The sequence below is a fragment of the Nycticebus coucang genome, chromosome 3 (assembly GCF_027406575.1).
Source record: "Nycticebus coucang isolate mNycCou1 chromosome 3, mNycCou1.pri, whole genome shotgun sequence".
Taxonomy (NCBI): Eukaryota; Metazoa; Chordata; class Mammalia; order Primates; family Lorisidae; genus Nycticebus; species Nycticebus coucang.
In genome coordinates, this window is record NC_069782.1 from 118886993 (window position 1) to 118904328 (window position 17336).

The window sequence follows — 17336 nt, forward strand, 5'->3', positions numbered from 1 at the left end:
ATTTTTCCATGGATGGGGGTTCTGGAGGGGATGGTTTGGGCATAATTCAAGTACGTTTTATCTTCACTTCAGATCATCGGGCATTAGATTCTTATAAGGAGCAGACAATCTACACCGCTTGTACACACAGTTTATGGTAGGGTTTGTGCTCCTATCTAACAGGAGGCCAAGCTCGGGCAGTAATGTGGGAGATGAGGAGCAGCTGTAAATGTAGATAAAGCTCTGTCCATTTGCCTGCCTGTCCACTGCTCACCTCTTGCTGTGTGGCCTAGTTCCTAACAGGCTGTGGACTGGTAGAAGTCCACGGCTCAGGGTCTGGGACTCAGCTTTAGTTCACTTCAGATGCTCTAGTGAAAATCAACAGACAGAATTACCTTGAGGGAACTGGGGAACTCAGAACACTGGGGGTAAGCATTTTCTTCTGAATCAGAATTGACCCAAAGTCTCAGCTCTCATCTAGGAGGCATTATTAGAACTGCCAGATCTCTCTTTCTGCTTTAGTTTCCTCATCCACATAAGCACAAGGACGATATACCTCCTCATCTCCACTGGTTACTTCCAGTTCTGACATCCTATGGTTGCTCCCTCCTCTCTCCACCTTACTGCCACCTTTTTGCAGATGCCCACTGGAGGATACGTCTTCCCCAAAGTCACCTACTGATGAAATTCAGAAACAGACTAGAATTCAGGTTCAGGGCTTTTTTTTCATGATGGACTCAAATTTACTTCTCATGCTTGCAGATCTTAAACACCTTCAGTTTCAAAACTTCTAGGTCGTTGAGCCCTTTTGATTAGAAAAAGATCCTATGGGTCATTTAAGCGAGCGGTGATGTCAACTTTTACTGCTGGGAAAGCTAAGGCTTTCTACTCTACCATCTTGCTGATATCCTCTAAAATATGTTAATCATAGAATACAAATAAAATAGTTTTAAATTGCTCATTTGTAAAAATAAAAAATAAAAAAATAAATAATAAAAAAAAAATTTACTGCTGGGTAGGGAAGGGGGACACAGAAGCAAAAACTAAAATCTGATCAGTCTCACTTTTATCATTTTTGAGACAGGCTCCTTCTGTCACCCTGGGTAGAGTGCCATGATGTCATAGCTCACAGCAACTTCCATCCTCTTGCCTCAGCCTCCCAAGTAACTGGGACTATAGGTGCCCACCACAACACCTAGCTAGTTTTTCTATTTTTAGTAAAGAAAGGGTCTCACTCTTGCTCAGGTGGGTCTCGAACTCCTGAGCTCAAGCATTCCACTTGCCTTAGCCTCCCAAAGTGCTAGGATTACAGGTGTGAGCCACTGTGGCTGGCTGATCAGTCCCACTTAAAACACTGTGCTACAACTCTGTTGCCAGCTCTTGTAGAAACTACTAACTATACTCAATGAGGTAAATAGTATTACTTTCAATGACATAAATAAAATTTGTACTTATAGCTTTATTAATACTGTAAGTCAGGCATGATGGCTCACACCTGTAATCCTAGAACTTTGGTAAGCTAAAATAAGAGAAACACTTGAGGCCAAGAGTTTGAGACCAGACTGGGCAATACAGTGAGACCCTATCTCAAAAAAAAAAAAAAAAAAGAAAGAAAGAAATTAACTAGGCATAGTGATGTGTGCCTATTGTCCCTAACTTAGGAAGCTCAGCTGAGAGGATTGTTTGTGCCCAGGAGGCTACAATGGTTTATGATCATGCTGGGAGACAAAGCTTAACCAAAAAAACACTATGAATATACATTGATTCAATAATTTATTAATTAATGGAAGACTGTATAGCAAGACTGAATTATGTTAGTGCCATGACCAAAATGCCAATAATCTTTTTTTTTTTTTTTTTCCATTTTTTGGCTGGGGCTGGGTTCAAACCCACCACCGCCGGTATACGGGGCTGGCGCCCTGCTCCTTAGAGCCACAGGCGCTGCCATATGCCAGTAGTTTTTACTACAGGCCTTCAAAAAATGTATTTCAAACTTAGCCTCACTGTATTTTCAACTTTGTAGTAAGAGTAATCCTAAAATCTTCCAGCCTTTCCTTCCCTAATGTTCAATAGCTTTTGTTTATCTAGTTCCCTTTATTTTCCAAGATATTTCTACATCTATTATTATTTTACTTTCTGCTCACTTTATTCTGTGAAATGAAGCTTAATACAGAGATCTAACCTTGACCAGAGAAGATGAAGAATTTAGAACACACAGATGTTAAAGAATTGCTAAATAAAAAGAAACTTTGGGTTCCATGTTCCTTGTCCTTATCTTCCATTGAGGTACGTATGTCAAATCTACATAAGCAAAGCAGAGTTGGTTCTACTGCCAGTCAGCATTATTCCTACTATGTAGAAGCATACTCCCTAAATGGTATTCATTAATGAAGGAATTTACTTAAAAATAATATCAAAGATTTCATTTGTTGTTTGTGAGAAAAGCTTCTGAATGAAATTCATATGATGAGAAAAGATATCAAGGAACCAGGCGCGGTGGCTCACGCCTGTAATCCTAACACTCCGGGAGGTTGAGGCGGGTGGACAGCTTGAGCTCAGGAGTTTGAGACCAGCCTGAGCAAGGCATCTCTACTAAAAATTGAAAAACTAGTCAAGTGTTGTGGCAGGTGCCTATAGTCCCAGCTACTTGGGAGACTTAGGCAAGAGGATCACTTGAGCCCAAGAGTTTGAGGTTGCTGTGAACCGTGACACCATGGCACTCTACTGAGGGTGACAGAGTGAGACTCTGTCTCAAAGAAAAGGAAGAAGAAGAAAGAAAAAGACACCACAGAGAGAAAATGGGTAGACAAAAGTTATCATTTTTAGTAGGATTTATAGCAAGTCTTTCTGTGGACCTCAGTCTATATATGCATAAAACTGGCATCGTGATTATGTAGCAAGAGTCTGTGGAAAATTCTAACCAAAATACTTTAGAAGGGGGTTTACCACTTCATCTTTAGTGTATTATACAGCAGCAATCACGACAGAAATGATGATGATTACCAGTATAAACTGAGCATTTACTAAGTGGCAGATACATATTATCTCATTTCATCCTTCATGTAACAAACCTATGAGGTAGGAGCTATTTTTATCCTCGAACAGGTGAAGAAACTAAGACACAGAGAGGTGAAGTGAACTTGTCCAAAGTCTCAAGGCCAGTAGTGAAATTCCCCAGTGTGAGCTGCCATGATTATGGACACATGAGGGGATTTGTTATTATAACCTGACCTACCATTCTGAAGTCCTCTTCGAACTTGAAAGCCCCACCTCCCGTGGCACAGAGGGTGGTGTGAAGGCTGGAAAAGTTCTTTTCGCTGCCCATCTGAATGAACCTGTGCATGGCACAGCTGGGGAAGCGAATGAAGTGGAGGTTCCCTTTGCGCCCACACATGGTCAGGTTTTTCAGTTCCAGGTGGACGTCCCGGATCCCGGTTTTCCCATAAGCAGTGTTAGAAGTCAGATACTTCCGGATGCTCTTCAGGTTCTCTACCTCTTCTTGTTCCTCTTCGGCTGTAATATCCTTTGGTTCAAAGTAGACCAACTTAACCAGTGTTCCACCAATGTCCATGCCGAACCACGGGAAAGCTAGAGGACAGAAAGAGTGCTGCTAAATTCCATGCATGCAAGGAACTGTTCAGATTTTTGAATATTAAATAAGAAAATGCAATGTCATTTCTACATGTGCATTTAACATTCAGTTTACTTAACTCGACTATATGTGCCTACAGGAAGCACAGGAAGAGAGAATTTTGCAATTTTCTTTTCTTTTAGTTTTTCTTTTTATTTCCTTGCCTTTTCTTGTTGTTATTGTTGTTGAGACAGAGTCCCACCCTATGCCCTGAGCAGAGTGCAGTGGCGTCATAGCTCACTGCAACCTCAGCCTCAGAGGATGCCCCAGCCTCTGGAAGCCCCTGGCATTACAGGTGCTCACAGCGGTGCTGGCTGGGTTTTTCATTTTTTATGAGTCGAGGTCTCACTCTCACTCAGGCAAGTCTCAAACTCCTGAGCTCAAGCAATTCTCCCTCCTCACCTTCCCACAGTGTTGGGATTACAGGCATGAGCCATCGTGCCTGGCAGAATTTTGCAATTTAAAGGGTGCCCAGGACTCTGCCCACACTCTACTCAATGAGTCTGTCTCAGAATGGAGTGAGATGACACATAGCATGCTGCATTTTCCTAAACCAGTCTCAGTGCCCATGTGCTTCTTAGGGCTCAAGTATCTCGCCAAGCTAAGTGCTTTTCTAGTATTTACATATATATTGCATATACCATGGCTCCCAAATGCTAACCATTTTATCACAATCTTAGTCAAAGAAAATGATCTGTTTCAATCCCAGAGGAAAAACTGACAATGTGAGTGTACCAAGAGACAGTGTGTTGGTCTCCAACTCACATGGCATCTTCTGGTGTGCTTATCAATGATTCAGTTTTTGCCTTATGAGCTGACTCTGTAAGACACCACGATGCTGTTTTCTTAATTTACACAATATATACAAACGAGAAAGGGCATGAAAATAGACTATGCGAGGTGATGAGCAGACATGATGACTTACAGGGGCCAAATTCTAAACAGAACAATTCATGTTACATCTGATTGCTTCTGCATCAAGCAGAGACACTCCATCCCAAGTGGCCTGTGGCCTACCCAGAATGTCTCAACCTGGCTGCAAGTTAAAATCACCTGGGAAGCTTTCTCTGGTCTCTTCCCCCACAATTTTTTATTTAATTCAGGTGTAGGACCCAAGTATGAGCATTTTTTAAAAAGTTCACAGTGGTGGCTTGGCACCTACAGTTCAAGCGGCTGAGGCACCAGCTCTTCAAACACCAGAGCTGGTGGGTTCGAATCCAAAACAACAATGACAACTACAACCAAAAACTGGCCAGGCGTTTTGGCAGGTGCTTGTAGTCCCAGCTTGGGAGGCTGAGGCAAGAGACTCACTTAAGCCCAGAAACTGGAGGTTGCTATGAGCTGTGATGCCACAGCACTCTACCCAGGGAGACAGCTTGAGGCTCTGTCTCAAAACAAAAGCTCACAGTGGTTCCAACCTGCAGGCTTGAAAACTACTCAACCAGAGGAAATGTGGGCAGTGACAGGTGATCTTGCAGGTACCCGCAGCTCTTGCTCAGGTCTAAAATACAAAAGCATGCATCTGGGTGTGTGTATCTACTTAATTTGCTTGAGATGTTTACCTAAGACAAAATGAATCTCCACCGTGGCAATTTTAATTGTTGTTAAGAGAATAGGCTGAGCTAACTGAACAGGCTGACTTTATTTAGAGGTAACCTGTTAAGTTAATGCTGCGATGACTTTTTAGAGCTCAGTGGCACAATCACAGCTCACTGCAACCTCAAACTCCTGGGCTTAAGCAATCCTCCTGCCTCCAGCCTTGAGTAGCAGATTATAGGCACACATTACTACACCTCTCTAATTTTTATTTTTTTATGGAGACAAGGTCTTGCTGATGTTGCCCAGGCTAGTCTTGAACTCCTGGCCTCAAAGGATACTCGCGCTGCAGTGAGCTACCATGCTTGGCCTCAAAACGATTCTTTTATTTCAACCGTAAGGAACATCCATATAATGTTAATACACTGCCAGAAACACAAGTGGACCCTACAGAAGGTCTTTTTTCTAGGCACCCCTAACTACTACTTAGCTGTTAATTTAGGAGGATTAAGGGAGGGGTGCATACCACGAAACCACTCCTATAAACAGAATGTCTTCTCCTGTGCCTCACTGTTATTATTTTAGTTATGAGCCAAGCCAGCTGCTCCACACACTTGGTAAGCATTAACTCTTAACATTATAGAAAAACAAAATTCCAAGCCCCCAAAAGTTTAACAGCAACAAATTTCACTGACGAAATCAAGTTAACAAATGTCCTGTTACCTTTGCAGTTCACAAAGTAAATCTCACACAACCCAGTGCAGATTGAGAAGCTTACGTGTCCTAGTAGGAGATAACAGAAAGCTGTAAATAATTTATTCCTACCAGTCAATTCAGCTCGGAGATGAAGTTTGCTGGTCCAGTCTCTAAGACTCCCTGTCAGCATGGCCTGCAGTGTAGAAGCAGCACCATGTAAAAGGTGAAGCCCCAAATCAGCGTTCAGAACAACTGCTTCCCTGGTGCAGCAGCCAGTAACTACCTCACGGTCACTCCCTCCACCTCTTGGGATCTTACTTTCCTTAACTATGAGAAAAATGAGTTCCAATAAAATGGTCTCAGATCAACTTTCCATGAACTCTTTAAAAAATACAAGAAAGGCCAGGTGCGGTGGCTCACACCTGTAATCCTAGCACTCTGGGAGGTGGAGGCAAGTGGATTGTTTGAGCTCAGGAATTCAAGACCAGCCAGAGCCAGCGTAAGACCCCGTCTCTAAAAATAGCCAGGCATTGTGGCGGGCGCCAGTAGTCCCAGCTACCTGGGAGGCTGAGGCAAGAGAATCAGTTGACCCCAAGAGTTTGAGGTTGCTGTGAGCTATGACGCCAGAGCACTCTACCAAGGATGACAAAAAAAGGAAGAAAGAAAGAAATACAAGAAAAATCACAAGCATCCCCAATCATAAAAGTGGCCAGTCTTTTTCAGTGGAGTTTTAAACTCCACTAAAAGCTGCTCTGAAAGTAGTGAGCTACCTCACTAGATTGTTCACAGTCACAGATTGAACTCCTGGGTTGTACTCTCCCCTCTTCTTACTATTGTAATTGGCTAATCTTAAAAATAAACAAACAAACAAACAAACAAACAGACTCCACTAAAATATGTTATGGCATGTTAATAGTGCCTAGGTTGTGCAACCACTTTTACAGTTGTAATCTCTTCTTTTTTTTTTTTTTTGTAGAGACAGAGTCTCACTTTATGGCCCTCAGTAGAGTGCCGTGGCCTCACACAGCTCACAGCAACCTCCTACTCCTGGGCTTAAGCGATTCTCTTGCCTCAGCCTCCCGAGTAGCTGGGACTACAGGCGCCCGCCACAACGCCCGGCTATTTTTTGGTTGCAGTTTGGCTGGGGCCGGGTTTGAACCCGCCACCCTCGGTATATGGGGCCGGCGCCCTACTGACTGAGCCACAGGCGCCGCCCCAGTTGTAATCTCTTCTTAATGGAGTAGGGAAAATACTACAGGGAGGGGGAAAAATACTCTGGAACATTGCTAGGATAACCATTTTAGAAAGATTTTGGCAACTTGTATTTTTAAATTCTAAATTTAAAAGTACACATGCAATTTTAACACAGCTAACTCCTTTCCTGGGCCCTAAAACAATAGCACAAGTTTTCAAGGGCAGATACAAGAATGTTCATTGCACACGAATGCCTGCAGTGCATGAGCACCCTTTACACTCTTAGCCAAACAAACAGAAAAAAACCCAAACAAACCAAAGCCGGGCACAGTGGTCATGCCTGTAATCCTAGCACTCTGGGAGGCTGAGGAGGGTGGATTCCTTGAGCTCACGAGTTCGAGACCAGCCTGAGCCAGAGTGTGCTTCTTTGTACTAAAAATACAAAAAACTGAGGCAAGAGGATTGCTTGAGCCCAAGAGTTAGTTGCTGTGAGCTATGATGTCGCCAAGGCACTCTACCTAGGGTGAGAGCTTGAGACATAGTCTCAAGCAAATAATTAAATAAATACATAATAAAATAAATAAAAAACCAAAACAAACAGGGAACAAAGCACATGCCGTTTAACAGGGAAACTGTTTATTAAAATGACTTCCAGGCTCGGTGCCTGTGGCTCAAGCAGCTAAGGCACCAGCCACATACATCTGAGCTGGCGGGTTGGAATCCAGCCAGGGCCTGCCAAACAACAACGACGGCTGCAACCAAAAAATAGCCGGGCATTGTGGCGGGCACCTGTAGTTCCAGCTACTTGGGAGGTGGAGGCAGGAGAATCGCTTAAGCCCAGGAGTTAGAGGTTGCTGTGAGCTGTGATGCCACAGCACTCTACCCAGGGCAAAAGCTTGAGGCTCTGTCTCAAAAAAAAAAAAAAAGACTTCCAACCAGTGGAATATTAGGCAGCCATTAAAAACAATCCATGAAATCTATTTACAATTTCTAGCTGACTAGAAAGATTGCCCAATCTTCTATTAATGACAAAAGAGATACCTAGAAGTGTAGACAATTTTTTTACCCTATTTGGTTTGATTAAAAAAAGGGGGCGGGGGAGGAAGGGAAAAGGAAAGGATCCCTGTACATTTATGATCACATGAGCCTATATAGAGGTATAGATGGCCCCGGGTAGTTAGATGGATAGGGGGGTGGCAGGATGAATGCGATGTCTAAGTGGAAGCTAGACATCCAAGGGAGGGGATGGAGAAAATTCTATACTAAGAACTTTCAGTACATGCGGAAATGAAAAAGTAAGAATTCAGTAATAATGAAAAATAGGAGTTATCTCAGTAGAGATAACTGAAAATGATCTATTTTTTTTTTTTTGGCCGTGGCTGGGTTTGAACCTGCCACCTCCGGCATATGAGGCCAGCGCCCTACTCCTTTGAGGCACAGGTGCTGCCGGAAAATGATCTACTTTTTTTTTTTTTTTTTTTGGTAGAGACAGAGTCTCACTGTACCGCCCTCGGTAGAGTGCTGTGGCGTCACATGGCTCACAGCAACCTCTAACTCTTGGGCTTAAGCGATTCTCTTGCATCAGCCTCCCAAGCAACTGGGACTACAGGCGCCCGCCACAACGCCTGGCTATTTTTTTGTTGCAGTTTGGCCGGGGCTGGGTTTGAACCCGCCACCCTCGGCATATGGGGCTGGTGCCCTACTCACTGAGCCACAGGCGCCACCCAAAATGATCTACTTTTTTACCTGACATCCAAGATTCACCCAGGTACAGCTGTTATCAGACCTCTGAGAGAAAGAGCCCCCCATAACCTTTTAGGTGGTTGGGTACTGGTAAACATGGACACATGAAAAGAGGTCTCGCTTTTTTTTTGCAGTTTTTGGCCGGGGCTGGGTTTCAACCCTCCACCTTCCGTATATGGGGCCGACGCCCTACTCCTTTGAGCCACAGGCGCCGCCCAAGAGGTCTCACTTTTTAAAATGCTGCAGAGTACACCCAAACATTTTAAGTTATTTAGAACCCTGGTTTCTTCTTCCTATTCTACCTCCCACTCATTTTTGAGCCATTCTGAAGCTTTTCTTGGCAACTTAACAAAACAGTGAGGAAAAGTATAGAGTTTGAAAATCCAGTTAAATGTTACATCAGCAGTTTCAGTTAAGGTAAGCGAGGAAAGGATAAAGTAGTTCCAACTACTTTACAGTTGAAATGGCACTAGAAATTGCTTTTCTTTACCATCATTTCTTACCGTCAAGAAAATTTTAATGCTCTTCTAGTCACATTGTAATGCTTTTCCAGGACACTGTCTTATCTTTAAATGTACAGTTTTTATTTGCCTTCCTAATATCAAGATCTGCCTAAACCTAAGCGTCCCATACCAAAAGCTACAGATCTAGATAGCAGGAAAGAGGAAGAAAGAACATCCCAGAGCAGCCATCATCCATGACTCATGTTTTCACTAGTCCAGGATATTTAGATTTGATCAATTCAGCTGAACTAGTGAGAAAAGCCTATTCTGTATTTGCCAAGAGAAATGATGTTGGTTCTAGATACAGGATGCTTGCATGTACTCTCTACTCCACTTTCTTTTTTCGTTTGTTTGTTTTATTGGCCGGGGCTGGGTTTGAACCCACCACCTCCAGCATATGGGGCTGGCGCCCTACTCCTTTGAGCCACAGGTGCCACTCACTCCACCTTTTTAAACCACATGTCATTTTCAAAAATTTCTAGATTATTCATCAACAGCGTTCAGCCAAAGACTAGGTTCAAAATTCGTAAGAATATTTCTGCAAACAAATAAATAAACCCACTCATTCAAAATGGTTTTCCCGGCGGTAAGATGTGTATAAACTACAAGCTGATGTTCATGAAACAAAGTGCTATAGAAAAAATGATTGCCTATAGGTCCAATTCTGGTCAACATAATTGAAAGGATAAAAGAAACTATTAACTAGAGAAATTTTTTTTTTTTGAGACAGAGTCTCACTATGTCATCTTCGGTAGAGGCTGTGGCATCACAGCTTGGGCTTAAGGGATTTTCCTGCCTCAGCCTCCCAAGTAGCTGGGACTACAGGCGCCCGCCACAATACTCGGCTATTTTTTTGTTGTAGTTGTTGCTGTTTGGCAGGCCCGGGCCAGGTTCGAACCCACCAGCCCCGGTGTATGTGGCTGGCGCCCTAGCCACTGAGCTACAGGCACCAAGCCAACTAGAGAAATTTTATACATGTGCATTAAGAGACATATACAAAGGTATTCAATGCAGTGATTTTTATTTTTATTTATTTATTTATTTTTTGAGACAGAGCCTCAAGCTGTCGCCCTGGGTAGAGTGCCATGGCATCACGGCTCACAACAACCTCCAACTCCTGAGCTCAAGTGATTCTCCTGCCTCCGCCTCCCAAGTAGCTGGGACTACAGGTGCCCTCCCCAATGCCTGGCTATATTTTGGTTGCAGCTGTCATTGTTGTTTGGCGGGCTGGGGCTGGATTCCAACCCGCCAGCTCAGGTGTATGTGGCTGGTGCCTTAGCCGCTTGAGCCACAGGCGCCGAGCCCGCTGCAGTGATTTTAATAAAACCTAGTAACAATCTAGACATCCACTGATATATAAATAAAATGTGACATACTTAATAATGGGATACTGGGCGGCACCTGTGGCTCAAAGGAGCAGGGTGCCGGTCCCATATGCCAGAGGTGGCAGGTTCAAACCCAGCCCTGGCCACAAAAAAAAAAAAAGGATACTATATAGTCGTAAGAATCAATTATATTCATATGTTTCAAAAGGCATCTTAGTCCCAGCTACTTCGGAGGCTGAGGCAGGAGGATCACTTGAGCTCAGCAGTTCAAGGCTACGGTATACTGCATTTGCATCTGTGATTAGCCGCTCACTGCACTCCAGCCTGGGCAAGGCAGTGAAAACCTGTCTCTTTCTAATAATAAAAAAAAAAAAGATAAGAAAAGAAAAAACATACCTTATTGGATAAAAGCTCAAAAAATAATGTACTATATTGTTCCTTCCAGTTCAGAGTATTATTTAGTCACAGGCCTGAGCCCCTTCAGAGTGAAATCTCTCTGCCACAGTGATGGAGAAGCATTCCAGCCTAGATTCCGGAGTGAGGACACAGCCAATTCTCAATGGATGTATAGCATTAGCACAAAATAAACCTTTGCTTTTTAATTTTTTTTCTTTCTTTTTTTTTTTTTTTTTAGATAGAGTCTAACTATGTCACCCCTGGTAGAGTGCTGTGCCATCACAGCTCACAGCAACCTCAAACTCTTGGGCTTAAGCAATTCTCTTGCCTCAGCCTTCCAAGTAGCTGGGACTACAGGCACCTTTGCTCTTTCAAACCATTAAGATGTGGACATTGTTACTACAATAGAACCTGGTCCATTCTGACTGATAAGGTGGAGTGCGGCTTTAATAACAACAAAAATGTGTGGCAGAGGCTTAGAAGCCAGACAGCAGGGAGTGAGGAAATGGATTTTGGAGATTGGCAAAGCATTGGTAAAACAATCATGCATGATAACTTGGAAGGCAGATAATGTACCTGAAGAATTAGCAGACCTAGTCAAAGTTTGGAAATCAAAAATTAACAATGTGTGTTGGTTACTCTTGGCTACTAGAGGTTGCATTTTAAAAGGTATGACAAAAAAAGTGAGATAAGCACAGAAAATAATTGACTGGTTTACAAACAAAAGGAATACAGTCCATTAAGTTGGACTTGCATGGTCAGAAAAAGCAGTTGCTTCTCTACTTTTTTTTTGGAGACAGAGTCTCAAGCTGTCAACCTGGGTAGAGTGCTGTGGTGCTCACAGTAACCTCAAACTCTTGGGCTTAAGTGATTCTCTTGCCTCAGCCTCCCAAGTAGCTGGGACTACAGGAGCCCACCACAACGCCTCACTATTTTTTTGTTGTTGTTGTTGCAGCTGTCGTTGTTTTAGCTGGCCCAGGCCAGTTTCGAACACTCCAGCCTTGGTGTATGTGGCCGGGACCCTACCCACTGAGTTACAGGCGCTGCCACAGTTGCTTCTCTTTCCCAACAGATAAAAAAATAAAACTAAGAAAGCCTTAACATAGCCAGGCATTGTGGCGGGTGCTTGTAGTCCCAGCTACATGGGATGTTGAGGCAAGAGCATTGCTTGAGCCTAAGAGTTTGAGGTGGCTGTGAGCTATGGCATATGGCATGGCACTCTATCCAGGGTGACAGAGTGAGACTGTTTCAAAGAAAAAAGAAAAGTCAAATAGTACTTAGCACTTGTCTTTTAGCATTTTCATTCTCTAATGTTAACACTTTTGAAAGAGTGCCTACAAACGAAAGAGTGAGCTAAGATGCCTCTGAGTAAAGATATAGTTGAGATTGTGGCTTCTCGGTTAATTTTTTTCAATTAGAATAACTCAGTGAAAATGAAACTGAGCTGTGGCTCTCCCAACAAAGCCAGACTGGTTCAAAGCATCATTCATTAAGTCAATAAAGAAAAGCATGAAAGCAAAAAGTCAAAGGTATATAACAAATATAGTAAGGCTGCCTAGAAACACCTGAGGCATATGGAAATAAATTGGAATCAAATAGATAAGAAATCTATTTCCTTTTGAAAAGAATCCTATTGCCAAAGAAATCATAAGCCTGACCTCAGATGGCTGGGGAGACTGTCCAAAACCTGGAAGAACCCTTGACCCGCCAGTCCTCAAAAGGCAGGAAGCAGCCGAGGACGCTGCTCAGCCTCTGGAAAGGGCAATTCCTCAGTGTTCAGGTTAGATGTTCAGGTCAGAGGCTACTGGGAAGGAGATACCTTTAGCGCCAAGGGCTGGCTAAAGAGAACAATGCACTCGGGAGGCCCTGCCAGGGACAACAATCAGGACCCAAAGGAATGTTCTCCACCTCCAAAGTGGGAGCCCAGGGAGACTTCAGAATTGCCCCCAGCATTTGCGATGACTGAGGACCAGTGACTGCTGGATATCTCCCCTTCACCCCCTTTTGTAATGGGAGTTTTCCCATCTTTGTTTCAGCTATATATTAATATACAACATGGAGGAGGGGTGAAGAGCAGATAACTTGTTCTTTTTCTTTTTTTGTTTTTTAGCTCAGAAGTGTCTAGATCAAGATGAACCAGATCCAGAGTTGATGTAAAAAGGACTATTATCAACCCTTAATTTAGAGCCTAAATTAGGCATCATCCAGATGCTGTGCTGGGTTGAACTTTGAAGTTGTCTCCTTTGGGGAAGGGAAGAATGTGTTTTGCCTACAAACGAGAGTGAGCTAAATTTCTGATAATGAGAAGAGCAAACTGCGAAGGTCACTAGTGCTAAATATTTCTGGTCTCTTCCTTCTAGGCCCACAGGGGTCACACTGTAACTCCTAGACATTTAGGCCAGGCAATAACTGAGCCAGGCAATCTGGCCAGTGAGTTGTGAATTGTAATGGTGTATATCACCTCCAGACAAGAGTACTTCTGGCTGGTATGAGACCCTTTAGAACTCCTTTTCTGTTGCCATAACCAGCAAAATTTAAAATAACAATTGCTCTATCATCTGGGTTTCAGAGTAAAGATGAGTCAGCCACGATTCCACAAACTTACGCTGTGAGAAATAAACCTTTGAACTTCAGGGGTCCTCAAACTACAGCCCGTGGGCCACATGAGGCGGTGTGATTGTTATTTGTTCCCATTTTGTTTCTTTACTTCAAAATAAGATATGTGCAGTGTGCATAGGAATTTGTTCATAGTTTTTTTTTTTTTTTTTTTTTTTTGTAGAGATAGAGTTTCACTTTATGGCCCTTGGTAGAGTGCCATGGCTTCATACAGCTCACAGCAACCTCCAACTCCTGCGTTTAAGCGATTCTCTTGCCTTAGTCTCCCAAGTAGCTGGGACTACAGGCACCTGCCACAATGCCCGGCTACTTTTTGGTTGCAGTTCAGCCGGGGCCGGGTTTGAACCCTCCACCCTTGGTATATGGGGCCGGCGCCCTACCGACTGAGCCACAGGCGCCGCCCATTTTTTTTTTAAACTATAGTCTGGCTCTCCAACGGTCTGAGAGACAGTGAACTAGCCCCCTGTTTAAAAAGTTTGAGGACCTCTGCATGAGATGTAAGGGTTATTTGTTACAATGGGATAACCTTGCCTACCCTGACAAATAACTTCCATCAAGATCTTTGGCTGTTTTTGTCCCCTGGAAACCTCCCTGTTTTGCAGAACCAGATGCAGTGACTGTCTTTATGACTGATAAATACATGGTTGCTGAGTATTAATAAAAAGGTATATATATCCTGTTATATTTTTTCTGTCTAAAAGTTTCTCCAAATATAAATGAAGATTGTCAATCTGGTAGTAGTTAAAACTGTGAAATGAATCTGCATTCCAAATATTGTGGCAAAAATACTTAGAAACTCTATTGGTAGTTAATGACTTTAAAATAAAGCCCATTCCTTAAAGACCTTTTCAGAACCCAAGAGTAGTCTCTGAGGGGCATTTATACTTCCTGTAGTTTTCAAGGGTACATAGGAAACTCCAAATAGCATAAATGAGCATAGTCAAGGGGGAAAAGAACCAGAAAAGATTTCCTATCAAAAAATAATTTTAAAAAGCTAAGGGGGCTTGGTGCCTGTAGCTCAGCGGCTAGGGCACCAGCCACATAGGCCAGAGCTGGTGGGCTCGAATCCGGCCCATGCCTGCCAAACAACAATGGCAACTATAACAAAAACAAAAAATAGCCCAGCATTGTGGTGGGCACCTGTAGTCGCAGCTATTTGGGTGGCTAAGGCAAGAGAATCAACTTAAGCCCAAGAGTTTGAGGTTGCTATGACATCATGGCACTCTGCCGAGGGTAACATAGTGAAACTCTGTCTCAAAAAAAAAATAAATAAATAAAAATAAATAAATAAAAGCTAAGGGGTCAAGATGGCTGACTAGATGCAGCTTTTGCTGGAGGCTCCTGTCCAGAGGGAGAGATACTAGACTGAAGTGGACTCCGTGGAGCTGAAGGTGGGGGGCTGATCACAGAAAGAAGAGAGGTGCACATCATCTCTGCTGAGACAAGTTGCGAGTCCAAGAAAGAAGAAGACCAGGTATGGAGCCCATTGCCAAGAGGACAGGAGACCCCTCCCCCAAGCAGGAGGTCAATGGACGGCTTTCTGTAAACCAGAGGGAACAAAGGACATCTCACACTACCCCATGGAGAGAGCTGCTAAAACTCCAGTCCTCCTCCTCTAGGGAGGTCCCACCTTTGAGCCTAGGTGTCATTCTGCCTCACACAAAAGTGAACAAGAAATTTCTCTGCAATTCTGAACACACAGTGCATCCTTCCCCCCCCTATCCTGGCTGCCTGAAGGTCTACCCACTGCAGAGCTGGAGTGTTTGGCACTCAGAGGAGGCCTGGGCATTGTGTGGGCTGCCAATCAGCAGCATGGAAACAGTGGTAGGGTCAGAAATAGTGGTGCCGGTGGAGACAGTGGGCTGAGACAGTGGGGGTGTGGAGGCAGTGGGTTGAGATAGAGGGGGTGTGGAGGCAGTGGGCTGAGATAGAGGGGTGTAGGGGGAGTGGGCTGAGACAGTGGGGGCTGTGGGGGCAGTGGTGCCACAGTTCTGACTCTGGCTGGTGAATTTTCCTGACTTCTTTCTCGCTGAAGGGGGAACCATTCCCCAGCCTCTTGGGAATTTGCAGACTGATTTGCCTGTGGATTTCAGTTTTCTGGCCACTTGGTGACCCTTTGAACTCTTTTGGGTGAGTCGAGTGTGCTGCCTGGGGAACTTTCAGCCTGGACTGCCCACCCAGATCCTCTGAGGTTGAGCAGTGGTGGTATTGCAGCAGAGAGGTGCAGACTGTCCTCAGAGCTATCCTCATCTGAGAGCAGACTGCTGCAGGTGTTTGTATCTATCCCCAGGTGAGATTCTCGGGTAATACCCTACCCGATTCCTTAGCATTGGGTAGAGGAAGACTGACATCAAGACAGAGCCAGCTTGTATTATCTCACAAAGCCAGCCCTCAGTCTCTGGCTGCAACTGCGACAAGTGACCTTTGCAAGGTTGTGGGGCAAAAGCCACAATCACAGCCCCAGCTCATTGGTAAAGGGGTGTTTAGCTCCAGTTCCTGAGGCCTCTCAATCTACTCTCACCCCATCCATTTAAATTACCAAATAGCTGAAAATACTCATGCGGAGGAACCAGCGGAAGAGCTCCGGCTACATGAAAAATCAGACCAGATCAACACACCCAAGGGATTACAAAGGAGATACAACAAAAAATACCATCCATAGAGAAATTGCTGAAATGTCAGAAATAGAATTCAGAATATGGATGGCAAATAAGATGAATGGAATGGAGGAAAAGATGGAAATAGAAATACAAAAAGTAATTCAAAAGTTGTCTCAAGGCTTGGTGCCCGGAGTTCAGTGTTTTAGGTACCTGCCACACACACCAGGACTAGTGTGTTTGAACCCAGCCTGGGCCTGCTAAACAACAATGACAACTACAACCAAAAAATAGCCAGGCATTATGGTGGATGCCTGTTTTCCCAGCTACTTGGGAGGCTGAGGCAAGAGAATTGTGTAAGCCCAAGAGTTTGAGGTTGCTGTGAGCTGTGACACCACCGCACTCTACTGAGGGCAATATAGTGAGACTCTGTCTCAAAAAAATAAATAAATGAATGAATACATAAATAAATTTTTTTTTAAAGTTGTCTCAAGAAATTAGTGAATTGGGCAGCACCCGTGGCTCAGTGAGTAGGGCACTGGCCTCATATACTGAGGGTGGTGGGTTCAAACCCACCCCTGGCTAAACTGCAACAAAAAAATTGCAGGGCATCATGGCTACTCAGGAGGCTGAGGCAAGAGAATTGCCTAAGCCCAAGGATTTGGTGGTTGCTGTGAGCTGTGACACCACAGCACTCTACCAAGGGTTAATAAGTGAGATTCTGTCTCAAAAAAAAAGAAAGAAAGAAATTAGTGAATTAAAAGACAAAGTCACCGGCAGCGCCTGTGGCTCAGTGAGTAGGGCACCGGCCCCATATACCGAGGGTGGCAGGTTCAAACCCAGCCCCAGACAAACTGCAACAACAACAAAAATAGCTGGGCATTGTGGCGGATGCCTGTAGTCCCAGCTACTCGGGAAGCTGAGGCAAGAGAATTGTCTAAGCCCAGGAGTTGGAGCTTGCTGTGAGCTGTGTGACACCATGGCACTCTATGGAGGGCAATAAAGTAAGACTCTGTCTCTACCAAAAAAAAAAAAAAAAAAAGACAAAGTCACCAAGGAATTGGACATAATGAAGAAAGATACAGCAGAGCTTAAGGAATTGAGAAAGGCATTTGAGGAA

At 43.9% G+C, this 17336-nt stretch overlaps 1 protein-coding gene across 4 annotated transcripts in view; it reads right to left on the bottom strand.

Moving 5' to 3' along the window:
• PANK1 (pantothenate kinase 1) overlaps window positions 1-17336 on the bottom strand; it is an 83421-nt gene that overhangs the window by 29093 nt on the left and 36992 nt on the right. For all 4 annotated transcript variants that reach the window (XM_053583413.1, XM_053583409.1, XM_053583410.1 and 1 more), the window contains one exon: window positions 3215-3567. In XM_053583413.1, the coding sequence (XP_053439388.1) occupies window positions 3215-3550 (336 nt within the window). In that variant the 5' untranslated portion in view covers window positions 3551-3567. The remainder of the gene's footprint in view (window positions 1-3214; window positions 3568-17336) is intronic.